The sequence below is a fragment of the Herpailurus yagouaroundi genome, unplaced genomic scaffold (genome assembly GCF_014898765.1).
Source record: "Herpailurus yagouaroundi ecotype Mexico unplaced genomic scaffold, PumYag 160, whole genome shotgun sequence".
NCBI lineage: Eukaryota > Metazoa > Chordata > Mammalia > Carnivora > Felidae > Herpailurus > Herpailurus yagouaroundi.
The window spans coordinates 21,653,971-21,679,206 of NW_024412401.1; the positions used below are offsets into that span (position 1 = coordinate 21,653,971).

The following is a 25,236-nucleotide window of genomic DNA, read 5'->3' on the forward strand; positions in this document are numbered from 1 at the left end:
AAAAAAAAAATATATATATATATATATAAATAAATAAATACCAAAAGCAACAAAAGATTAGAAAGGACCAAAGAACACCACCAGAAACTCCAACTCTACAAGCATCATACTGGCAATAAATTCATATCTTTCAGTACTCTAAACGTCAATGGACTCAATGCTCCAATCAAAAGACATAGGGTAACAGAATGGATAAGAAAACAAGATCCATCTATATGCTATTTACAAGAGACCCACTTTAGACCTAAAGACACCTACAGATTGAAAATAAGGGGATGGAGAACCATCTATCATGCTAGTGGTCAACACAAGAAAGCCGGAGTAGCCATACTTATATCAGACAATCTAGACTTTAAAATAAAGCCTGTATCAAGAGATGCAGAAGGGCATTATAATCAAGGGGTCTATAGCCAAGAAGACATAACAATTGTAAACATTTATGCGCCAAATGTGGACAGACCCAAATATATAAATCAATTAATCACAAACATAAAGAAACTTGATAGTAATACCATAATAGTAGGAGACTTCAACACCCCACTCACAGCAATGGACAGATCATCTAATCAAAAAATCAACAAGGAAACAATGGCTTTGAATGACACATTGGACCAGATGGACTTAACAGATATATTCAGAACATTTCATCCTAAAGCAGGGGAATATACATTCTTCTCCAGTGCACATGGAACGTTCTCCAGAACAGACCATATACTGGGACACAAATCAGCCCTAAGTAAGTACAAAAAGATCGAGATCATACTGTGCATATTTTCAGACCACAATGCTATGAAACTCGAAATCAACCAAAAAAAAAATAATTTGGAAAGGTAACAAATACTTGGAGACTGAAGAACATCCTACTAAAGAATGAATGGGCTAACCAAGAAGTTAAAGAAGAAATTAAAAAGTATATGGAAGTCATTGAAAATAATAGCACCACAACCCCAAACCTCTGGGATGCAGCAAAGGCAGTCATAAGAGGAAAGTATATAGCAATCCAGGCCTTCCTAAAGAAGGAAGAAGATCACAGATACAGAACCTAACCTTACGCCTTAAGGAGCTGGAAAAAGAACAGCAAATAAAACCCAAAACCAGCAGAAGATAGGAAATAATAAAGATTAGAGCAGAAATTAATGCTATCGAAACCAAAAAAAAAAAAAAAAAACAAACCAAAAAAACAGAACAGATCAATGAAACCAGAAGCTGGTTCTTTGAAAGAATTAACAAAATTGATAAACCACTAGCCAGTTTGATCAAGAAGAAAAAGGAAAGGACCCAAATAAGCAAAATCAAGAATGAAAGAGGAGAGATCACAACCAACACAACAGAAATAACAATAACAAGAGAATATTACGAGCAATTATATGCCAATAAAATGGGCAATCTGGAAGAAATGGACAAACTCCTGGAAAAATATACACTACCAAAACTGAAACAGGAAGAAATAGAAAATTTGAATAGACTCATAACCGGTAAGGAAATTGAATTAGTAATCAAAAATCTGCCAAAAAACAGGAGTCCAGGACCAGATGGCTTTCCAGTGGAATTCTACCAAACATTTAAGGAAGAGTTAACACCTATTCTCTTGAAGCTGCTCCAAAAAATAGAAATGGAAGGAAAACTTCCAAACTCTTTCTATGAAGCCAGCATTACCTTGATTCCAAAACCAGACAGAGACCCCACTAAAAAGGAGAACTATAGATCAATTTCCCTGATGAACATGGAAGCAAAAATCTCAACAAGACATTAGCCAACTGGATCCAACAATACATTAAAAAAATTATTCACCACGACCAAGTGGGATTTATACCTAGGATGCAGGGCTGGTTCAATATCCACAAAACAATGTGATTCATTACATCAATAAAAGAAAGGACAAGAACCATATGATCCTCTCAATAGATGCAGAGAAAGCATTTGACAAAATACAGCAAACTTTCTTAGTAAAAACCCTCAAGAAAGTAGGGATAGAAGGATCATACCTTGAGATCATAAAAGCCATATATGAACGACCCAATGCTAATATAATCCTTAATGGGGAAAACCTGAGAGCTTTCCCCCTAAGGTCAGGAACAAGACAGGGATGTCCACTCTTGCCACTGTTATTCAACATAGTATTGGAAGTCTTAGCCTCTGCAATCAGACAACACAAAGAAATAAAAGGCATCCAAATCGGCCAGGAGGAGATCAAACTTTCACTCTTCACAGATGACATGATACTCTATATGGAAAACCCAAAAGATTCCACCAAAAAACTGCTAGAACTGATTCATGAATTCAGCAAAGTTGCAGGATATAAAATCAATGCACAGAAATCGGTTGCATTCCTATACGCCAACAATGAAGCGACAGAAAGAGAAATCAAGGATTCAATCCCATTTACAGTTGCACAAAAAAACCCCATAAAATACCTAGGAATAAATCTAACCAAAGAGGTGAAAAATCTATACACTGAAAACTATAGAAAGCTTATGAAAGACATTGAAGAAGACACAAAGAAATGGAAAAAGATTCCACGCTCCTGGATAGGAAGAACAAATACTGTTAAAATACTACCCAAAGCAATCTACATATTCAACGCAATCCCTATCAAAGTAACACCAGCAAAAAAACCCCACCAGAGCTAGAACAAATAATCCTAAAATATGTATGAAACCAGAAAAGACCCCGAATAGCCAAAGCAATCTTGAAAAAGAAAACCCAAGCAGGAGGCATCACAATCCCAGACTACAAGCTATACTGCAAAGCTGTAATCATCAAGACAGTATGGTACTGGCACAAGAACAGACACTCAGATCAATGGAACAGAAGAGAGAACCCAGAAACGGACCCACAAACGTATGGCCAACTAATCTTTGACAAAGCAGGAAAGAATATCCAATGGAATAAAGACAGTCTCTTCAGCAAGTGGTACTGGGAAAACTGGACAGCGACATGCAGAAGAATGAACCTGGACCACTTTCTTACACCATACACAAAAATAAACTCAAAATGGATGAAAGACCTCAATTTAAGACAGGAAGCCATCAAAATCCTCAAGGAGAAAGCAGGCAAAAAGCTCTTTGATCTTGGCTGCAGCAACTTATTACTCAACACGTCTCCAAAGGCAAGGGAAACAAAAGCAAAAATGAACTACTGGGACCTTACCAAAATAAAAAGCTTCTGCACAGCAAAGAAAACAATCAGCAAAACTAAAATGTAACCGACAGAATGGGAGAAGATATTTGCAAATGACTTATCAGATGAAGGGTTAGTATCCAAAATCTATAAAGAACTTATCAACCTCAACACCCAAAAAACAAATAATCCAGTGAAGAAATGGGCAAAAGACATGAATAGACACTTCTCCAAAGACATCCAGATGGCCAAATGACACATGAAAAAATGCTCAACATCACTCATCATCAGGGAAATACAAACCAAAACCACAATGAGGTACTACCTTACACCTGTCAGAATGGCTAACATTAACAACTCAGGCAACAACAGATGTTGGTGAGGATGCGGAGAAAGAGGATCTCTTTTGCATTGTTGGTGGGAATGCAAGCTGGTGCAGCCACTCTGGAAAACAGTATGGAGGTTCCTCAAAAAACTAAAAATAGAACTACCCTACGACCCAGCAATTGCACTACTAGGCATTTATCCAAGGGATACAGGTGTGCTGTTTCCAAGGGACACATGCACCTCCATGTTTATAACAGCACTATCAACAATAGCCAAAGTATGGAAAGAGCCCAAATGTCCATCGATGGATGAATGGATAAAGAAAATGTGGTATATATACAATGGGAGTATTAATTGGCAATCAAAAAGAACAAAATCTTGCCATTTGCAACTAGGTGGATGGAACTGGAGGGTGTTATGCTAAGTGAAATTAGTCAGAGAAAGACAAAAATCATATGACTTCACTCATATGAGGACTTTAAGAGACAAAACAGATGAACATAAGGGAAGGGAAACAAAAATAATATAAAAACAGGGAGGGGGACAAAACAGAAGAGATTCATAAATATGGAGAACAAACTGAGGGTTTCTGGAGGGGTTGTGGGAGGGGAGATGGGCTAAATGGGTAAGGGGCATTAAGGAATCTACTCCTGAAATCATTGTTTCACTATATGCTAACTAATTTGGATGTAAATTTTAAAAATTAAAGTTAAAAAAATTATATATTGTACACATATATATTGTACACACATATATATTTATATATAATTCTATTAATTATACATATATTACATATTATGTACATAATTAAAAAAAATTTAACATTAATTATTGAGAGACAGAAAGATACAGAGCATGAGCATGGGAGGAGCACAGAGAGGAGGAGACGCGGAATCTGAAGCAGGCTCCAGGCTTTGAGGTGTCAGCACAGAGCCTGTCACGGGGCTGGAACTCACAAACTGGGAGATGGTGACCTGAGCCGAAGTCGGATGCTTAACCAACTGAGCCACCCAAGGCGCCCCTATATATAATGTTTTACTGCAATGAAGTAAAATAGAGTGCTGGATATATATAATGTATACTATATATATATATATATATATACACACACACACATATATATGGTACAAATATGTTATATATAGTACACATATATATTGTATATATAATTTGTTACTGCAATGAAGTAAAATAGGCATATACAATATAAGTAAAATATACCATATATACAATATATGTTATATATTATACACATATATATTATATATTGGTAGGTAGAGCAGAGAATTTTTAGGGCAGTGAAACTACTCTGTATGATACTATAATGGTGGATACATGTCATTATACATTTGTCTAAACTCATAAACTGTACACACCAAGAGGGAACCCTGATATGAACTATGGTCTTCGGGTGTCAATGTAGGTTCATCAGTTGGAACAAATGTACCACTTTGGTGATTTGATGAGGGATATTAATAATGGGGGTGGCTATGCATGCGTGGGAGCAGAGTGTTTAGGAGCCCCTCAAACTTCCTGTGAACCTAAAACTGCTCTAAAAGTCAGGTCTATTTTAAAAATACATATGCAGGGGCACCTGGGTGGCTTAGTCAGTTAAGCGGTGGACTTCGGCTCAGGTCATGATCTCACAGTTCCCGAGCTCAAGCCCAGCGCTGGGCTCTGTGCTGACAGCTGAGCCTGGAGGCTGCTTTGGATTCTGTGTCTCCCTCTCTCTCTGCCCCTCCCCCACTCACACTCTGTCCTCTCTCTCTCAAAAATAAACATTAAAAATGCATATGCAAATTTATACTTAAAGTTCTTTCCTGTGGCTATAATTTTTAATTTTTTCTTCCAGATAGAGTTACCATTACCATTGTAATTCATACAGCAATGAAAATCACATAAATAATGACCAGATAGTGAACTGTATAAGAAAGATTTCCAGTGTGATGCTGGGTTAGTGATTTTGGTACCCTTAATAACCTAAAGGACAATTAATTTGGTCCCTGAGGGTTTTACCGCTGGTGGCAATACCTTGTAGTGTGATTTGGAGCGGTGAGAGTATACTAGTATTTGGTGGGTGAGAGAAGGGCCACTAGGCAAGGGGAGGACGAAATGAGAACCATAAAGACCAGCGACTTCTCTGCAGATCAATTTTAGGAAGCAGGGCGTAAGAAGGTAGAATTATGTGGAAACTTTGTACGTCCACGCCCCCTGCAGACTCTTTACATACCCTCCGGTGAAGTCGTACCCCGTCGGAAGACCAATACGTCAAGTCACAGGGCCTCGCCTAGCCGGAGAAAAACTGGCCGCCCGGTTCCCTGCCCAGCCCTTCCGGTCCCGGTTAGAGCGCGCCCGCGCGTCCGCGTCTCACCCGCTCCCGGCGCCGCGCGAACCCCCTCCGCGCCCCGCCCCTTCCGGCCCGGGAGTTTTGATTTCCTTGGCGGGCGGAAGCGGCCAGAACCAGACGATTCCAAAGCTTACCAGGGCCTCTGGGCGCTCGCTGCTTCGCTCGGGACGGCTGGCCGCCTTCTGTGTGCTTCTACCCGGCCCCGCCCCCCCCCCCGGCTCTCCACCCCTCTGCCCCTCAGGTCAGTGTCTCCCGCCGTAGATGAGGGCCAGGGTCGGAGCTATGCGCGGCGTGGGGGAGTGGCGGCGCGAGCCCGGCTTGTTCTTGGCTCTCCGGAGACTGGAGAATTTCCCCGGAACCCCACCTTGCGAACCCACTTCCCGGTTGATATAGTCCTTTCCGACGCCCCAGTTTTCTCCTTTGTGAGTGGGGATAATGACCCTACCTACCTCAGGGTTACTGAGGTGCAGGCAAAGCGTTTGCCGCTGAGGAGACTGCGAGAGTTGTGAATTTCCATGCCTGCCACGTTTCCGTGACCCTGTCTCCGCGAAAAGAAGTTGAAGGAAGGGTTCCAAATTCTGTTCGTACAACCCAGTTTACTGGGGCAGTGCAGTTCAACGTTTATTTATTTTTGGGACAGAGAGAGACAGAGCATGAACGGGCGAGGGGCAGAGAGAGAGGGAGACACAGAATCGGACACAGGCTCCAGGTTCTGAGCCATCAGCCCAGAGCCCGACGCGGGGCTCGAACTCACGGACCGTGAGATCGTGACCTGGTTGAAGTCGGACGCTTAACCGACTGCGCCACCCAGGCGCCCCTGGGGCAGTGCAGTTCAAAAGGAAATGTGTTGTGTGTTACCACCCCCTTTTCAGAGTCCAAATCCTTCCTCTTCCTTCGCCTTCCCAAAGTAGTGGCTTAAGAGGCTGACGCAAAAAGGGATATGCCCTGACTGCCAAAGCAGTACAAGGAGCAGCACCACCAAGAAACCGGTGGGAAAAAGGGAAACTCCTAGAGGCGAGCGTCCCAAGCAAGCACCTTGGATGAATAATCGTACTTGAGCTTTACCTTTGGTATTTCTCTTTGGTGGTGGAACGGGGTAAAGTGGCGGTGGGTTTCAGAGGTACCTGGAGTTTTGCTTAGAAGCCAGTTTCCCCTTTTTTGTTCATATTTTGGTTTCTGTTTATTGTGTTGTTTGGGAGAAATCAGAAACTCCTTTACTACACCCTCACGGGCTTGTTTCACCAGTGGATCTTTCCTCCGTGTCTACTGTGGACCCACCAGATGGGCAAATGGGTCCCTGAACGTCTTTAGGAATGAATGCCTCTTCGTTGGTGCTCTCAGAAGCCAATGCAAGGGAGCAAGACAGGATGTTAAATGTATCAATTACAAGGCCACATTATAAGCTATTCGGTATTCTACTTCTCATTTGAAAGATCTTCAGCATCAGTATCTTACCAAGCTCATAGATGAAGTAAACGTATTACCCAGCAAGTAATAGCATAGCCCAAATAATACTATTAGTAGGAAATTGCCCCTAATTTGTTGCTCTTCTATAAAATTTAATAATAAACCTATTATCTAAGCAATAGATAGTTTCCTCAGGGAAGTGCAACATCCCAATTGTTTATGCCCCCAGTTCTTCTATTTAGTCACACTCAGAGGACGTTCAGGTAACTGATTGGAGTCTAGTTTTCTTCATTATCCACAGGTGAGAGGCTGCCTTCCACATTGATCATACATCTCCTTTAAGCAGCTCCAGAATTGGGTTCCTCCAGCCCTGTTCTTCTTGTGTTGTATATTTCCAAACTTTTGAGGATAAACAGGGCACTTAAGAATATTTGCAACCAGCTCCACATCCACAAAATTTGAAAACCAAGTAAAATCTGTTGTCATTAAAGCAGTTTGCAACGCAAACACCAGTTTTCTTCCAAAAGCAGCAAAAATGATGATCCCTGGATTCAGTAGATATAATTTAGGCCCACGTTTGTATTACTCATCCAAAAGCATGGTGTAATAGGAGGGTGGGGGGAGTAGATAAAAAGGAAAGAGAAAGAGAAGGTGCGTGGTTCCATCTTAAATTGGCACAAGTTGATCTCTGCTAGTTGACTCGAGGCCATGACCTGGAAGTTCAAAACTCACTTGGGAGAAATCTATTAAGAAAAGTTAATGGTGAATTCTTATATTCCTCATCGGGGGATGTGACTTTCAACATCATACAAATGATTTTCTCCTTTGAGCGTGGCAATTGGAATCGCCCAGTCCTTTATATGGAATTTAGATATGGGCGGTGGTGGCAAGTAGGATTCTTATATTTTGTGAAGCTTTTGCCCGTTTCCATTTCTTTGTCTTTAGGCTTTGAAATGTCTCTTTGTGTTTCCTCTTTAACCCATGTGTTCTCAATACCCAGTATTAGTTGGGCTTTGCTCTCTAATGAACCTGATTGTCTACTTTTATAGCAGGCAACTTTGTAAACAGATTTATAGCCTGACCTTCCCCCATTTCTAATCTGCTCTTTGTCCTCTCCCTCATGAAGATCCCAAAGATTTCCTTTCTTTTTCTTTCCTTTCTTTTTTTTTTTTTAAAGATTTTATTTTTAAGTAATCTCTACACCCACTGTGGGGCTCAGATTCACAACTGTGAGATCAGGAGTCGCATGCTTCACTGACTGAGCCAGTCCAGGCACCCCAGGAGCCCAAAGATTTTTTTATGTTGACTATACCTTTACTGCTGCTGTTGCCTATTTTGAAATTTCTTAGTTCCTATGTTTCCTGCCTTTTTGGGGTGGTTCCACTTCATTCCCATCTTTGCCCTGCTGACAAATACTCTTTTAAAGATTTCTTAATTAGTACTGCTGTTAAGGATATATTTTATCCTGTGCCTTAGGTGCCAGTGAGAATAAATATGACCACTGTGATATCTCCTTGCCTGAAGTAACTTGCCACTCCAGTGGAAGTAGAACTGTTCCATTGTGGGGGCACCTGGGTGGCTTTGACTCTTGATCTCAGCTCAGGTCATGATCTTGTGGTTTGTGAGTTTGAGCCTGGCTCTCTGCTAATGGTGCAGAGCCTGCTTGGGATTCTGTCTCTCTTAATCTCTGCCCCTCCCCTGCTTGTACTCTCTGTCTCTCTCTCAAAATGAATAAATAAACTAAAAAAAAGTTCCTTTGTATATCCCCAACTTTACTGTGGCCTGACGTTGCTTCTTCTGTTGCCCTACCCCATTCATGCAGGTTCAGCTAGATTAAAAATTCAGTCTGCTTATTAAGTTGGTCCAGTGCCGTCTCTTCCTAGGAAATGGCTACTCTTTATTGGATCAGAATGTCTTTTGCCCATGATCTTTATCTTTCTTGCTATAATAGCTTTGACATTGAAATTAAAACTATTTTTTTTTTAAGGCTGATGTTTTTCCTTGAGTTTGAATTTCCCTTCCAGAGCTTCTGCTATAGCATTCTGTTCACTGACCAAATTTTTGAAGGCTTTATACTCACTGACCATAATTTATCTTTTATCTCTAAGCAAAATGATTCATGGAATCAGAGTGCTTTATGCATTTTAAAAGGAGATTTAAAAGGATTTTTGAAAAAATATCCTTTGAGGCTCCTGGGCTTTTTTTGATTTTTCATTCAGTTTTTTCTCTACTTTGATTTAAGAAGATGCCCATCCTCACTGTGTTAAGGACCTCCTTTTCTAAAATTTTTTTTAATGTTTATTTTATTTTTGAGACAGAGACAGCAAGCGAGCATGAGCGGGGGAGGGGCAGAGAGAGAGACACACACAGAATCCAAAGCAGGCTCCAGGCTCTGAGCTGTCAGCACAGAGCCCAATGTGGGACGTGGGGCTCGAACTTGGCAACCGTGAGATCATGACCTGAGCTGAAGTTGGACGCTCAACCAAATGAGCCACCCAATCACCCCTCTCCTTTTCTTTTATAAACTTACCACATTTCTGAGGTTGAATGTGCATTCTAGATCTTCCAAAGTCATGACCATTATCAAGGCTTAGTAACATGCTGGCCACTCAGCTCTGGATGAGACAGGACGAAGAACAGAGAATGTGAAGGTAGTGAACATGGTGCTGGCCACCCATCAATCTGAGCCTTCGGTGGCTTGCTAGAGGTCTGCCTGTCGGTGAAGGGAGACTATCTGGTTCTAGAAATGAGCGCAAATACCAGGTGTTCACTACTGAGAGGCAGTAATGAAGTTTCCAGGTGGAACTTGCTTCCCAAGTCCCAGTTGGATATGCATGTACTCACTTAATTTTTGAAATGTTAGCGAGAATGGGTCTGAGGATCCTGAACCCTATTCTGTCACAGCTACTCCACTGCTAAGTCACCAAGGGAGATTTGTGCATAGGGGTGAGGCCAGGCAAAGGGAGGATTTCATCTCTAGCTGGGCATTGGCTTCAAACCCCTTTGTGAACTTTAGAGTCCTGGTGTACTGTGCTGGCCTAGATGGGACATTCTTTGTGCCTGACTCAGTGATCTCCGCTTTCCTGGGCCTTCTGATTCCTGCTTGGCTTTCTAAGGGGTGTCAGGGCTTCTCCTCCCAAGGTGAAATCCCTAGTCCTGTCCTTCCATACCACCCTCCGGAAAGGAGAGTCCCTTAAAGAAACCATTTCTCTGTAGGTTCAGACATCTTTCACCCCATGTCTACTCATAATGAAAGCTCCACTTTGCAACACCAAAACTCACGTCCTAGGACTTGACCTATATATAAATGCGCACTTTTAGAAAATTTTAGAAATCTGCTTCCTAGAAATTATCTTTTACTATTTTACCTTTTTCTTCCTTCTTAGCTTCTATGAAACGGTATTCTTTTAATTCTTACTTTTCCGTTTCTTTCTGCCTTTTCCCACTCCTAGATATAGGTCTGGTGTGGGCAAGACCTTAGCTGTCTGCATTTTAAAGATTTGTCTTTCACTTTTAAGTCTTTGTACTAACTGTAACTGATTTTGTGTGTGGTGTGAGAGAGAGATCCAGTATTCTTTTTTTTTTCATGTGGCTAACCCATTGTCCCTGCTCCAAATCTGCATTTCCATTTGCTGGTACCTCTAAAAGCAGTTTCAGTTCAGTACATGTCAACTTTTTTTTTTTTTTTCCCCTGGAATCTTTGCACCTAAAATTCCCTCTTTTCCCAGTGCTCATCTTCTCATTCTTTTTGGGCTAATGACTCCTGTTAACGTCTATCGACCAAAAACCACTAAGAACACATCTGTAGTAAAAAATATTAGGGGTAGTAAGCTTGCTGCAGCAAGAGAAACTATACTTAATAGGAATTGAGAAGGGCCTTCTAGGATCTGAGTTTATGGTGGTGATTTTAAGAAAGGATTAGGGAAGCAAGAACCCATTTTAGAATGGATACTGTCAAAGAGCTGGGGCATTTCAGCACATGGGTATCTTAGGAAGCAAGAGGTGGGAGGATGTCATGGATGAGAAAACAGCAATCAATGTAAGAAAGGATTATTATTTTAACCACCTCCAATTTGATTGCCTGAGGGCTGATTTTCTTTTTCTCACTTTTCATCCTTTGAATCGGATCTTGACTTAAATATTACCGTCTCAGCAACCCATTCTCACCATTGTTGCTTATTTCTTTCCCAGTACTTATGACAAATTTTAATTATTTGCTTACTGTCTTTTCCGCTAGAATGCGAGATTCATGAGGGCAGGAACCACCTTTCTTTCCTTCTGCATTTTAAGGCTTAGTGCAAAGCGCAGGTCTGGCACAGCATAGGTGCTCAGTAAACACATCTGTATGATAAATGAATAAACAAAAATTCAGGGTTGACAGTCTGATTGCAGTAGCACTTCTGTCAGATACTGCTAATCTCTAGTTAAAATCAACTAAGAGCATATCTTCCACAAATAAGACAAAGCTGATAAGAGTGTGACCTTATGCAGTCATGTACACAATAGGGCCCTACTTGTCCTTGTTTTTTTTTTAAATTCTACCTTATTTTAAAATGCAGGAAGACAAAATCAAACAATATCTAGCAAAGACGTTTTTACAACTAATTTTTATATATTTTTTGTTACATGCTTGAAAGTATAGCCGACCCTGAACAACATGATTTTGAAATGTGTGAATCCACTTATACATGGATTTTTTTTTGGTAAATAGGGTATAATACTGTAAATGTATTTTCTCTTCCTTATGATTTTCTTTTTTTTTTTTAAGTTTATTTATTTTGAGAGAGAGACAGTGCATGTGAGCAGGAGGTGGGGGAGAGAGAGAGAGAGAGAGAGAGAGAGAGAGAGAGAGAGAATGAATGAATCTCATGCAGGCTCTGTGTTCCACACAGGGCACAGAGCTCCACATGGGGCTTGATCCCACGAACCTTGAGATCATGACCTGAGCCAAAATCAAGAGTTGGACACTTAAGTGACTAAGCCACCCACATGCCCCTTCCTTATGATTTTCTTAATCAATTTTCTTTTTTCTAGCCTACTTTATTGTGAGAATATAGTATATAATGCATATGAGATACAAAATATGTGCTAATTAACTATGTTATTGATAGGGCTTCCTGTCAACAGTAGGCTGTTTGTAGTTAAGTTTTAGGGTAGTCAAAAGTTATATGTGGATTTTCAACTCTGCAAGGGAGTTGGTGCCCTTTACCCCTGCATTGTTCGAGGATCAACTGTATATGTAACATACATAAGTTGAGCATAGCAATAAAATATGTATCTCATATATTTTTTTAATTGTATATCATTGGAATCTTAATTTGCATTTCCCTGATAACTAATAAAATTGAATGTTTTTTCATGTTTTTATTGGTCCTTTGTGTTTCTTTATGAAATGCTTTTTATTTCATTTGCTTATTTTTTCTTTTGGGTTGCCTTCTATATTGTATATAGTATGTTCTGGATAAAAACCCATTGTTTATAAGTGTTACAAATATTTTCTCACATTTATGATTTTCGTTTTTTTTAAGGATGTCTTTAAATGGGCAAAAGTTCTTAATTTTAACATTTTTTTTATGATTAACACTTTATTTAAAAGATTCTCTTCTGTCCTGAAATCATGACAATATTCTTTAAAATTTTTTTAAAGTTTATCTTGCATATATAAGTCTTTGCTTGATCTAGAATTGATTTTTATGTGTGGTATGAGATAGGAATCCAGGTTTTTTGTTTGTTTGTTTGTTTTTTACAAACAAACCTGATTATAGTAAATCAGGGTTTTTTTGGGTATCATTTATATGCCTAAGACTTATTTATATTTGCACTTGTAAGGTAATCTCATAGTAGTTCCTTTTTCGGTCATGTACTGTTTCTGTCTTACAGGTTCCTTTTGTAATTTTGTAGAAACTTCCAGGAGGACTATGAAAGATTATGATGAACTTCTCAAATACTATGAATTATATGAAACTGTTGGGACAGGTAATCTTTTTTTTTTTCCTGGAGGCAGAGGACAGATCAACTATTTGGGAATAATAGTGCATTTGGGCAGTCATGAGCTTTTCAGTTTAACCTGTGTAGTTTTAAAATTCTTCAACTTACTTTAGAAAGAAAAAGCAGAACAAGAGAGGAGAATAGTAGCAGGGGCCTTGTAGGTCATTTTATTTAGAATAAAAGTCACTGGAGCGTTTTGAGCCAAGGAATGATCTATCTGACTTTTGTTTCTGCTGTTTTCTTTTTTAAAAAATTTTTTTATGTTTTAATTTTATTTTTGAGACAGAGACAGTGTGAGTGAGGGAGGGGCAGACACAGAAGCCAAAGCAGGCTCTAGGCTCTGAGCTATCAGCACAGAGCCCGATGCAGGGCTCGAACTCATGGACTGTGAGATCATGACGTGAGCCAAAGTCAGACGCTTAACCAACTGAGCCAACCAGGCACCCCTGACCTTTGTTTTTAAGGGTTACTCTAGCTGCTTGGCTGTGAAAAGATTAGCTGGGAAAGGCAGGGGTAGAAGCACAGATATGTTAAGAGATTATTGCATTAATTCAGGTGAGTGATGGTAGAGAATATGGTGACTTGGATGAGGGTGATAGCAGTGAAGGTAGTGAAAGGGGTGTGATTCTGTACGTATGTGTGTTTTAATTTATTGAGGTATAAGGGTAAAATATGCAAAGTGCATTAGTCTTGATGGAGTTTTTTGTTTTTTGTTTTTTAATTTTTTTTTTTAACGTTTATTTATTTTTGAGACAGAGAGAAACAGAGCATGAAAGGGGGAGGGTCAGAGAGAGAGGGAGACACATAATCTGAAACAGGCTCCAGGTTCTGAGCAGTCAGCACAGAGCCCGACACGGGGCTTGAACTCACGGACCGTGAGATCGTGACCTGAGCTGAAGTCGGACGCTTAACCGACTGAGCCACCCAGGCGCCCCTGGAGTTTTTTTTTTAATGTTTGTTTATTTTGAGCGAGAGAGAGTGAGAGACCATGTGCGTGTGCGCACAGGGGAGGGGAGAAAGAGAGGGAGAGAGAGAATCCCAAGCAGGCTCTGTGCTGGGGGACCCAGTCTCACAAATCGTGGGATCATGACCTGAGCCAAAATCAGCGTCGGATGCTTAACCAACAGAGCCACTCAGGCGCCACTTGATGGAGTTTTACAAACACGTCCACCTATATGTTCCATGCTCAGATCAAGACAGATTTCTAGTCAATACCTGTCTGTTTTCCCCAATGTAACGACTGATGTATTTTGAAGACAGAGCCAGTGGGATTTGTTAATGGGTTGGGTATGTAGTGGGAGACAAAAGAGAAGGGCTAAGGATGGCTTCCAGGTTTTTGGAAAATGTTGAGTTGCCATTTACTGAGATGGGGAAGACCATAGCAGGGACCACCAGAGCTTCTTTTTATTTATTTATTTAAAAAAAAATTTTTTTTTTAACGTTTATTATTTTTGGGACAGAGAGAGACAGAGCATGAACGGGGGAGGGTCAGAGAGAGAGGGAGACACAGAATCGGAAACAGGCTCCAGGCTCCGAGCCATCAGCCCAGAGCCTGACGCGGGGCTCGAACTCACGGAGCGCGAGATCGTGACCTGGCTGAAGTCGGACGCTTAACCGACTGCGCCACCCAGGCGCCCCTATTTATTTATTTTTAATGTTTATTTATTTTTGAGAGGGGGGCGAGGGGCAGAGAGAGGGGGTCAGAGGATATGAAGCAGGCTCTGTGCTGACAGCAGAGAGCCCAACATGGGGCTTGAACTCACAAACTGTGAAATCATGACCTGAGCCAAAGTCAGATGCTTAACTGACTGAGCTACCTGGGTGCCCCAGGAGCTTCTTTTTCAAAATATGAAGTTGGCAGTTTGTTTTAGATACCAAAGTGTAGACATTTATCTAGCATTTGATCCAGTTTTGAAAAATCATATCCTTTTGATTCAGTTTTATTTATTAAAAAAAAATTTTTTTTTTAATGTTTACTTATTTTTGAGACAGAGAGAGACAGAGCGTGAACAGGGGAGGGGCAGAGAGAGAGGGGGACACAGAATCTGAAACAGGCTCCAGGCTCTGAGCTGTCAGCACAGAGCCCGACACAGGGCTCGAACTCACAGACCGTGAGATCATGACCTGAGCCAAAGTCCGACGCTTAACCGACCAAGCCACCCAGGCGCCCCTGATCCAGTTTTAAAACAGTAGATGTTTCCCATTGTCTTTTATCTCAACAACTTTATATTGTGTTGTAGCAGTTTTAATTATAAAGCAAATTTATTTGCAATGTTACTTGTAAAGCAAATTTCTAAACAGTGAATTCTGTTTTCCTACTTCTTCATTACAAAGTTAAAGATTCTATCGTGGTAAAAATCTTCAGCTAGACATTGGATGAGGAGAGGTTAAAGTCATGGGTAGTGCTTTGGAAGCGATAGGAAGAAAGAGCCACAAACTTCCAGGAAAATATGGATTTATAGAGCTTTTTAGAAGCATATGGAGGGGCACTTGGCTGGCTCAGAGCATGCAACTTTTGATCTCGGGTTCAGTTTGAGCCCCATGTTGGGTGTAGAAATTACTTAAACATAAAATCTTAAAAAAAATAAAATAAAAGCATGTGGAGAGGTATTTGTGCCTGAGTCCTCAGGTTGCTCTGATGATGATTTTAGGTTACTCTTGCTTATCTCTTCGTAACACATTTTTCTATACTTAGGTGGCTTTGCAAAGGTCAAACTTGCCTGCCATATCCTCACTGGAGAAATGGTAGCTATAAAAATCATGGATAAAAATGCACTAGGGGTAAGTTAAAATTATTTAAAAAATATCTATAGATCAGTTTTGTAAATTAAAACCTGAATTTGCTCTATGTTCTAGTTACTACTTTCATTAGAATGATCTCTCTATAGCTTGTTGGGCTTGTTTTTTAGATTGCAAGTTATGTATAAATCTCTGGTTTTAAAAAGTAATCTGGGGAAGGGGTTACTTTGTCCTTAATTTTAATGCCAGGCCATGGTACATATCTGGTCTGTGTAGTCCATTTTCCTACAGATGTTTCATAGTATTACAGGTGTTTCTGGATATTAATATCTCCTGTACCTTCTCACGATCCCCTTACTAAGTGTTGATCTCTTTTATGATAGATGTGAGTTCTAGAGTTTTATTCAAATTGACGTTCGAAGTTATATCATTAAGTCCTTTTTGTAATCAGCCTCTTGCTCATATACATGGGTGTTTCCAGGACTGGGCTGATTGTTACCTCCTGAAACAGCTCATTCAATATGTGGTTTTGGTTTTAATGTACATAAAGTTTATTGTTTTTATATTAAGGGAAGATGGGTCTCTTTTGATGGTCTTTTGGGCCTATTAAACCCATTCTAGTGTTTGAAGTCACCCTGAGTGGTCTTTTGTTTCTAATTTTTTTATTGTTGCTCATATCATTTGGTTTCTTAGTTTTGGTCTCCTGCTGAGAATTTACTAGTCTCTTTGTATATATCTGTGGCTGTTTCTTCTTTTTGTTTAAAAAAAAATTTTTTTTAATGTTATTTGTCTTTGAGAGAGAGAGTGTGAGCAGGGGAGGGGCAGAGAGAGAGAGAGACAGACAGGGAGACAGAATACGAAGCAGGCTCCAGGCTCCAAGCTGTCAGCACAGAGCCTACTGCAGGGCTCAAACCCAAATACTGCGAGATCATGACCTGAGCGGAAGTCTGACACTTAACCTAACTGACTGAGCAACCTAGGCACCACCATTTCTTTTTTTTTTGAAGATAAATTAGAAAACAGTAAAAAAATTATTTTTTTCTCTAACCAAAAATCTGAGTGTTAAACATTTTTTTTTCTTGTGGATTGAGTTAGCATTATAATTATTAGTAGTGTACCACTGAGTAAAACAACACAAACATTTTATAAATGTTGGTAATTATCAAACATAAAAAGTAACATTTTTTAATTTAGTGAAGATTATTATAAAGTAAGATTTTTTAATTAGACACATAGGACTTTTTTTGGACTCCCTTGTTGGAATGAGACAGAATTTAACATCAAGTGTTCATATCTATTTACTTTTATTTTTTTCTTATTTTTTATTTTTAAGGATGTAAGTGTTGATTAACATGAATAAATAAGTCAGAGAGAATGTGAGGAGTTCTAGTACAGCAGTGTCCCTCAATTCTTTGAACTACTTCCAAATTATATGCCAAAATACAGTGACCTAATCAGAAATTATTTCTAATAATCCGTCAACTGACAATTCAGGCTCTCCTTCAATTTTTTTTTAAGTTTATGTATTCATTTATTTTGAGAGTGTGTGCGCATAAGCCAGGGAGGTAACAGAGAGAAAGAAAGAGAGAATCCCAAGTAGGTCCCACACTTGCCAGCACAGAGCCCAAATCAGGGCTTAATCTCACAAACTGAGAGATCATGACCTGAGCCAGGATCAAGAGTTGGAAGCTTAACTGACTGAGCCATCCAGGCACCCCCCTGGAATGCTAACCTAAGGGGTTCTGAGACTGTTTTGATTTTTCTGGACATTGTATTATTCACCCACATCAAACTGTCTTTCATAAAACCCTCAAGGCCTTTCTTTATGTACACACAGATAATTTTTGTTGTGTTTTTCTGTGCTGTTGAACAATTTGGCTATTGGTTGCTTTTGCTACTCAGTATTAAAGCTTTTGTTATTGGTGCTTGGAGCACTTCCAAAATAGGTTTATTGCTCATGTACTGTGTTTTGTCACAGAGTGATTTGCCCCGGATCAAAACGGAGATTGAGGCCTTGAAGAACTTGAGACATCAGCATATATGTCAACTCTACCATGTGCTGGAGACAGCCAACAAAATATTCATGGTTCTTGAGGTTAGTAGTATGGTCTAGAGACTGAAAGGTATTTGGTTTCTGTCTTAGTCCACTTGGGCTGCTATAACAAATATCACAGACTGAGTAGTTTATGAACAACAGAAATTTATTTCTCATAGTTCTGAAAGCTGGGAATTACAAAATTAAGGGGCTGGCATGGTCAGGTGAGGGTCTTCTTCCTGATCCATAGCTGGCACCTTCTTGCTATGTCCTTAACGGTAAGAGGGACCAAGGGATCTCTCTGGAACCTCGTTTATAAGAGTCCACTTATACACAGATTTTTTTCAGTATGGTATTGTAAATGTATTTTGTCTTCCTTATGTGTTTCTTTTTTCCAGCTTGCTTTATTATAAGAATATAGTGTATAATACATGTAACATATAAAATATGTATTAATTGACTGTTTATGTTATTGGTAAGGCTTCCTGTCAACAGTAGGCTTTTAATAGTTAAATTTCAGGGAGTCAAAAGTTATGTGCATATATAAAAAATTTAAAAATAGAACTACCATATGATCCAGTAATTCCACTACTGGGTACTTACCGTAAGAATATGAAAACACTAATTAAAAAAGATATATGCACCCCTATTTTACAGCATTATTTATAGTAGTCAAATTATGGAAGCAGCCCAAGTGTCCATTGATAGACGAATGGATAAAGAATATATGGTATGTGTATGTACACACAAATACACCACATGCGCACACACACTGTGGAATATTATTCTGCCATAAAAAAATGAAATCTTGTCATTTGCTACAACCTGGATGGATCTAAAGAGTATAATGCTAAGTGAAATAAGTCAGAGAAAGACAAATACCATATGATTTCACTCATGTGGAATTTAAGAAACGAACAAAAAAGAGACAAACCAAAAAACACTTTTTAAAAAGATTTATTTATTTTGAGAGAAGGAAAGAACAAGCGAAGGAGGGGCAGAGAGAGAGAGGGAGAGAGAGAGAATCCCAAGCAGGCTCTGCACTGTCAGCATGGAGCTTGATGCAGGGCTTGAACTCACAAACTGTGAGATCATGGACTGAGCTGAAGAGTCAGACACTTAACTGACTGAACCACCCAGGTGCCCCTCTTAACTATAGAGAAAAACTGATGGTTACCAGATGGGAGGTGGGGGGTGGGGGGGGGGGGGTTGGGTGAAACAGGTGAAAGAGATTAAGAGTACTCTATCCTGATGAGTACTGAGTAATGTTTGGAATTGTTGAATCACTACATCCTACATCTGAAACTAATGTAACATATATGTTAACTATACTGGAATTAAAATTAAAAAAAAAGTTACATGCAGATTTTTGACTGTGAGAATGGTCAGCACCGCCAACCCCTGTGTTGTTCAAAGGTCAACTGTACTTACATACAAATCCCTACATGTATTTTAGGTGTGTGTGAATACATACATCTGTGTGTTTTCATATATATATAAATATATATACACACATAGGTGGCTTATTAGTTTCTGTCACACAAGTGGTTGCCTACTATAATATTCTGTACCTTTTTTTTTTTTTATGCACTTAACATTTTAGCTTGGAGACCATCTGTGTATATTTGTAGAGGTTTTTAATGTTTTTGTTTCACTTCATTTTGCATTTCTTTCTTTGTGTATATAAAGTAGGCTGTTTATATAAATCTTATTGGATAGCATTTAAAAAATTGAGGTATAATTTTTATATGCTAAAATGTACACATTAGGTATACAGTTTGAAAAAGGTAGACATCTATGTACTTCCCACCCCAGCCTAGGGATAAAACGTATCCGTTATGCCCGAAAGTTTTCTCCTGACCCTTTGAAGTTAATCCCTATAACCCTACCTGCCCACTGTACTTCTCAGTGACCAATGATTTGATTTTGGTCACCATAGGTTAGTGTTACCTGTTGTAGAACTTGATATAAATAGAATCATACAGTCTGTACTCTTTTGTGTTTGGTTTCTTTTGTTCAGCATAATGCTTTTTGCAAGTCACTGTATCAATGTATACTCTTTTATATCTTGCTTTTTCACTTGATACTGGAGATTGTTTCATATCAGTTTGTAAAGAGCTTCCTTTTTTTTATGGCTGCATAGAATTCCATTTTATAATGGAATTAAATAGTGTGAACATATTTGGGTTGTTTCCAGGCTTTGTTACAAAACAATACTGCTGCAGTGGATAATCTTGAAAGTGTATCCTTTTTTAAAGATTTATTTTGTTTTTAGAGGGCGGGAGCAGAAGAGAGGGGTATGGGGGAGAGAGAGAGAGAGAGAGAGAGAGAGAGAGAGAGAGAGAGAGAGAGAGAGAAAGAATCCCAGGCAGGCTCCACACTCAGCATGGAGCTTGACACAGGACTTGATCCCATGACCCTGGGATCATGACCAGAGTTGAAATCAAGAGTCTGACGCTCAACTGACTTAGCCACCCAGGCACTCCCAAAGAGTATTGCTTTTGATGTTAGAGTATATCTGTAGGAACATTTTCTAAATGTGGAACTATGAGGTCAAAAGCTATAGATATCTGTGATTTTAATTGGTACTGCTAAGGTGAAATGAAATCTTGAAGGGAAACGCCAGTTTACAGAAAGGTAGAGTTGCTCTGGAGAAGGGATGGAAAGCTTAGAACTTTATATTCTGGTACCTCTTGTCCTATAGCTTCTTATGAACCTCTGTAGAACTGGGCTCCTTCTGGCACAGACTAAAAGTCTCTGGTCTTCAGGATGGAAAAGCAATAATTGCTTCTGGGGTGCACCTGGCTGGCTCAGGTGGTAGAGCATGTGACTCTTAACCTTGGGGTTGTGAGTTTGAGGCCTACATTGGGTATAGAGATTACTTAAAAATAAAATCTTTAAAACAATCTTTAAAAAATTGTGCTTTTTTAAAATTGTTTTTGTTTTAGGGAACTACAATAAATATGAGTGCATTAAGATGAGAATGGGTTTTAATACTTTGCTATAAAAATATAAAACCCTGAGTGAACTTAAAAATCACAGTGTCAGGGGGTGCCTGGGTGTCTCAGTCTGTTAAGCATCTGACTTTAGTTCAGGTCATGATCTCACAGTTCATGAGTTTGAGCCCCATTTGGGGCTCTGCGCTGCCAGTGCAGAGCCCACTTGAGATCCTCTGTCTTCTTCTCTCTGCCCCTCCCCTGCCTGCGTGTGCACGTGCTGTCTCTCTTTCAAAAATAAAATAAACCTTAAAAAAAAAAATCACAGTGTTAGTTGGTTCTACTTCTACTTACTGGTCATAAAACTGCTTGAGACCAAGAGCTGTTGTTCTGTGTCCTGGAGTGATTGTTGACCTGTTTGATCGTGACAGTGTATTTTTGACTATTCTTCACTTGGTTCCCTTGCCTATAAGTTGAATTAAAGATATCTCTGAGTTAAGTATAATTTTTTGTTTTAATTCCTCTGAAGTGATTTTTGTCAGTAGTAATCATACCTGCATGCCTCTGTTGTTATTGAAGTATTGCCCCGGAGGAGAGCTGTTTGACTACATAATTTCCCAGGATCGCCTATCCGAGGAGGAGACCCGAGTTGTCTTCCGTCAGATAGTATCTGCAGTTGCTTATGTGCACAGCCAGGGTTATGCTCACAGGGACCTCAAACCGGTAAGTGACTATTACAGATGCTCACCTGAGAGTTCAACATCATTTACCAGTTTTTACTAGTGTTCTACAGGTTCTTTCTGTTTAGGGTCTATCTTGGCTTTGCTTCTTTTTTTGTTCCACTGATAATGTATCACTTTTCTTTCTTTTCTTTTGACTGCCGGTAGGCTTTTTTGGATCTACCTAATTGTTGATATTCTGTATGTTTGTCAGTTGTGGGTGACATTATGAATGTCTTTGTAATCAACTGGGGAATATAAACTTCAGGATTTTATCTCTAGGAAAGAAGAGTTTTGAGTATTTTCTTTGAGAATATTGTCATTGAGTATTTTCCCTTTAATACTCTTTTCCTGACCTCATCTTCCTTTAATTTTAATTCCATTACATCTCAGAAAGGAATAGTTCAATGGAATGAACAGTCTCTAATTTTCAAGGAGAAAATAAAAATGCAAATACTTTTAGGTCTGCAGGTTCTGACTAATATGGATGGTAGTGAACATGGGTTTTATGTTACTTGGTATTAGGGCCAGGAGTCTAGAATTGGTTGACAAAACATGGCAATGTTACTTTCCTTTTGCCTCTGTTTATACACAGCCCTCTGATTTGAGCTCATTCTTTTGGTTTGGTACACGTTGTGTTTGCTTGTAGTTGAATCTCAGGGTACCACAGAGGGGATGGTTTATGCTGAAGTGTCTCAAGGGGAAGCAGAATAGTTCTTGCCATTCCTCCTCTTTCCCTTTCCTTACTTCTTGTCATTTCATTCTTTTTTAGTGATTGTCATTCTGTTGTTCCCAGGCTGCTTGGTGTAAACGATCTTAAATCTTATCTATTGGTTTTGCTGCTGCCTGGACTGCATCACACAGAGCCTCCAGCAGCAGGGCCTGCAGGCAGAGAATGTAACTGTGACAGAGGGCTTTAGAAGAGTGGAAAGTGCTTATTTTATGGAAGCAGAGGTCTGCGTTACATTTACTGAATTTGGAAAAGTGTAAAATATTTGTAACTTTGTTAGTGAAAAGCTAGATAGCTCTGTTGTCATCAGCCAGCTCCATTTGCATCATCCTCCAGCTTCTGTTGAATATCTAAGATGGCAGGCCTGTCTTATTGCCAACGTGTGGTGCAAAGCTCAAGATGTCTGTAACCTTATTGGCCAAACTCCAGGAACACCTTTATTCATCAAAGAAGAAACAATAGGGGTGCCTGGGTGGCTTGGTCGGTTAAGTGTCCGACTTCGGTTCAGGTCATGATCTCACGGTCCGTGAGTTCCGTGAGTTCGAGCCCCGCGTCGGGCTCTGTGCTGACAGCTCAGAGCCTGGAGCCTGTTTTGGATTCTGTGTCTCGCTCTCTCTCTGCTCCTCCCCTGTTCATGCTCTTTCTCTCTCTGTCTCAAAAATAAATAAATGTTAAAAAAAAAAAAAGAAGAAGAAGAAACAATAGAATGGGAAGGCCAAATAGATGATCCCCAGTCATCCAGACTCTCAAGTTCATTAACTGTACAACCAAAAATCAAAAGTGCAGCAATATATGCTGCTTCAGAAGTATTCATAACTGTTGAGGTAAAGGGGAAGAGAGGAAAAAAAATCTCTGAAATTCCAACCAAAATATATTGTGTTTGTATCTTTTTATTTTTGTACTTTTTATAATGTTTGCTTTTGTCCTGAATATATATATATTGTATAAAGTATTTCCCCCCCCCCAAAAGATGTCACTCCTTGAATAAAGTCCCACAGAATACTCAAGTTTACTTTCTATTTTTAAAAACTTACTATGGGAAATACTCCGGAAATAAATGTCTTATATGTGGAAAAAATAAATCTTGTTCATTTAGAAATTGTTTTTAGAAATGGCTAGAGGTAGGATGTGATATAAGGAAGTCAATATACAATTATGAAAATATCTTTGTTTCCCCAGGAAAATTTGTTGTTTGATGAATATCATAAATTAAAACTGATTGACTTTGGTCTCTGTGCAAAACCCAAGGTAAGTACAGAAATAAAAATGTATTTATTTCCTTTGTAAATATACCTTTTTAGGGTATTATCTTGCAGTGGCTTCCACTTAGCCTTTGTTGAGCGTGGTTGCAACCATTGAGAAGAATGTTAAATTGCATCCCCTTTAGAAGTTCTCTAGATGATTTGAATAGGTAGCCAAGATTGAGAACCACTGCTCTAGGTCCAGGGTTGGCCCTGCTGAAGCCCCCATGGATGTGCTGTGAGAGAATTTGCAGTGCTGAGGTGACATGAGGTCATTACAACATGAATTCTGAATTGATTCTATGTTTGCAGTTTGAGTATGTTGCCACTAGGTGAAGCTTTTGTTCATTTAGATAGGAGTTTTGGGAATTTAGTGCAAATCTATTCTTTGTTATCCAAATGGTTCTATAACTAATGGTTACGTTTTGAGAGGCAATCCTCTTTCCTTATAAAAGAAGAAGGAAAAAGTCCATATGCACTATTAAATGTATATGGGTATATATTTCCTTAATTTGTACCCCACAGTTAAGTACTGGTGTTCTCCAGCGTACCTTCTCTTTGAGGTGACTTTGAACTTTCCAGCTGCGCTGTCTGCAGAGCTCCTGTGTGACTGCCTGTTGGAGGCTTCCTCCTGAGTTCTCTAATGATGGTACTCACAGTCTCTAAAATGAGCTGTCTACACTCATTAGGAATGTTGAAATTGCAGACCTGTCTTAGCCCTTTGTAGTCCCATGATTATTTCCTGCCCCAATCAGAATTAGCTAAATGCAAAGGGAAGCAGATTTTGCCCCTTCAGCTGAATGTCTGATTCTTTCTGATTTTCCTCTCCTTCCCTTGGCTCTTCAGAGATTGTCAGTGGAGCCTTGTGTCTGGGAGCCAAATGCTCTATGGCATTTTTTTGATCGGCAGTCGTATAAAGATAAAACATACTTTGAGCAGATAAACTGGTTTAAGTCATGTTCTCCACAGGAGGCAGTGGAGAAGGTTTGTGACAGACTCCATTAGCTTTTATTTATGGCTGCCACAGATTCGACCCACACAGACACCATCTGAGAAAGCAGCCTTGGCTGGGAGAGGATTGCCTCTGCTTTCTGCTGAGAAGTTCACTTCTGGGCACGTTGTTGCAGTTGTAAATGAAATTTCGCAGTTTCACAAGTCATTTGCCAGTTGTAGGACTACACAAATGTTGGGTAGTCGTATCATGTTCATTATGTCTTGATGTTTCTGTGCGAGAGCAGAGGATGTCGAGCAGATTCTCATTTTCACAGATCTGGAAGTTCAGGTGTTTTTTATTTGTGTTACGACTGGGTCTAGAAAACAGACTCCTAAGGCACTGTTCTATGTAGCAGATTCCTCTCTTCCCTCTAAGGAAAGAGAAATTTTTCTGTATTTGTAAAGATTTGATATTGGAGATAGAGTCCAGGAAAGAAATAGTCCTTTTTGTTGGAGTACTTGGGAGTGGGCAGACATGGGTGCTTGGATGTTTGTTAAGCTGATTATTTTGTGAATGGATGTCTAGGAGAGTATGAACCTGACTTGATTGAGCTAAGGGGAAGATTTTGTTCATGCCAGGTTGTAGTGGTATTGGAAATCCAGAGAAGAGTAAACTACACGTGTTTGCATGCATATAGCATAGTATGGGGTTGG

General features: G+C 39.6%; 1 protein-coding gene across 3 annotated transcripts in view; it reads left to right on the forward strand.

Annotated features, from left to right (window-relative positions):
• Positions 1 to 5,889: 5,889 nt before the first annotated feature.
• The window catches only part of MELK (maternal embryonic leucine zipper kinase), a 98,427-nt gene continuing 79,080 nt past the window's right edge, over positions 5,890 to 25,236 (forward strand). For 2 of the 3 annotated variants that reach the window (XM_040481697.1, XM_040481699.1), the window contains exons 1-6: positions 5,890 to 6,035; positions 13,082 to 13,177; positions 15,885 to 15,970; positions 17,907 to 18,023; positions 21,479 to 21,622; positions 23,528 to 23,596. In XM_040481697.1, coding sequence (XP_040337631.1) covers positions 13,120 to 13,177; positions 15,885 to 15,970; positions 17,907 to 18,023; positions 21,479 to 21,622; positions 23,528 to 23,596 — 474 coding nt within the window. In that variant the 5' untranslated portion in view covers positions 5,890 to 6,035; positions 13,082 to 13,119. The remainder of the gene's footprint in view (positions 6,036 to 13,081; positions 13,178 to 15,884; positions 15,971 to 17,906; positions 18,024 to 21,478; positions 21,623 to 23,527; positions 23,597 to 25,236) is intronic. The other variant, XM_040481698.1, reaches the window with a different exon arrangement.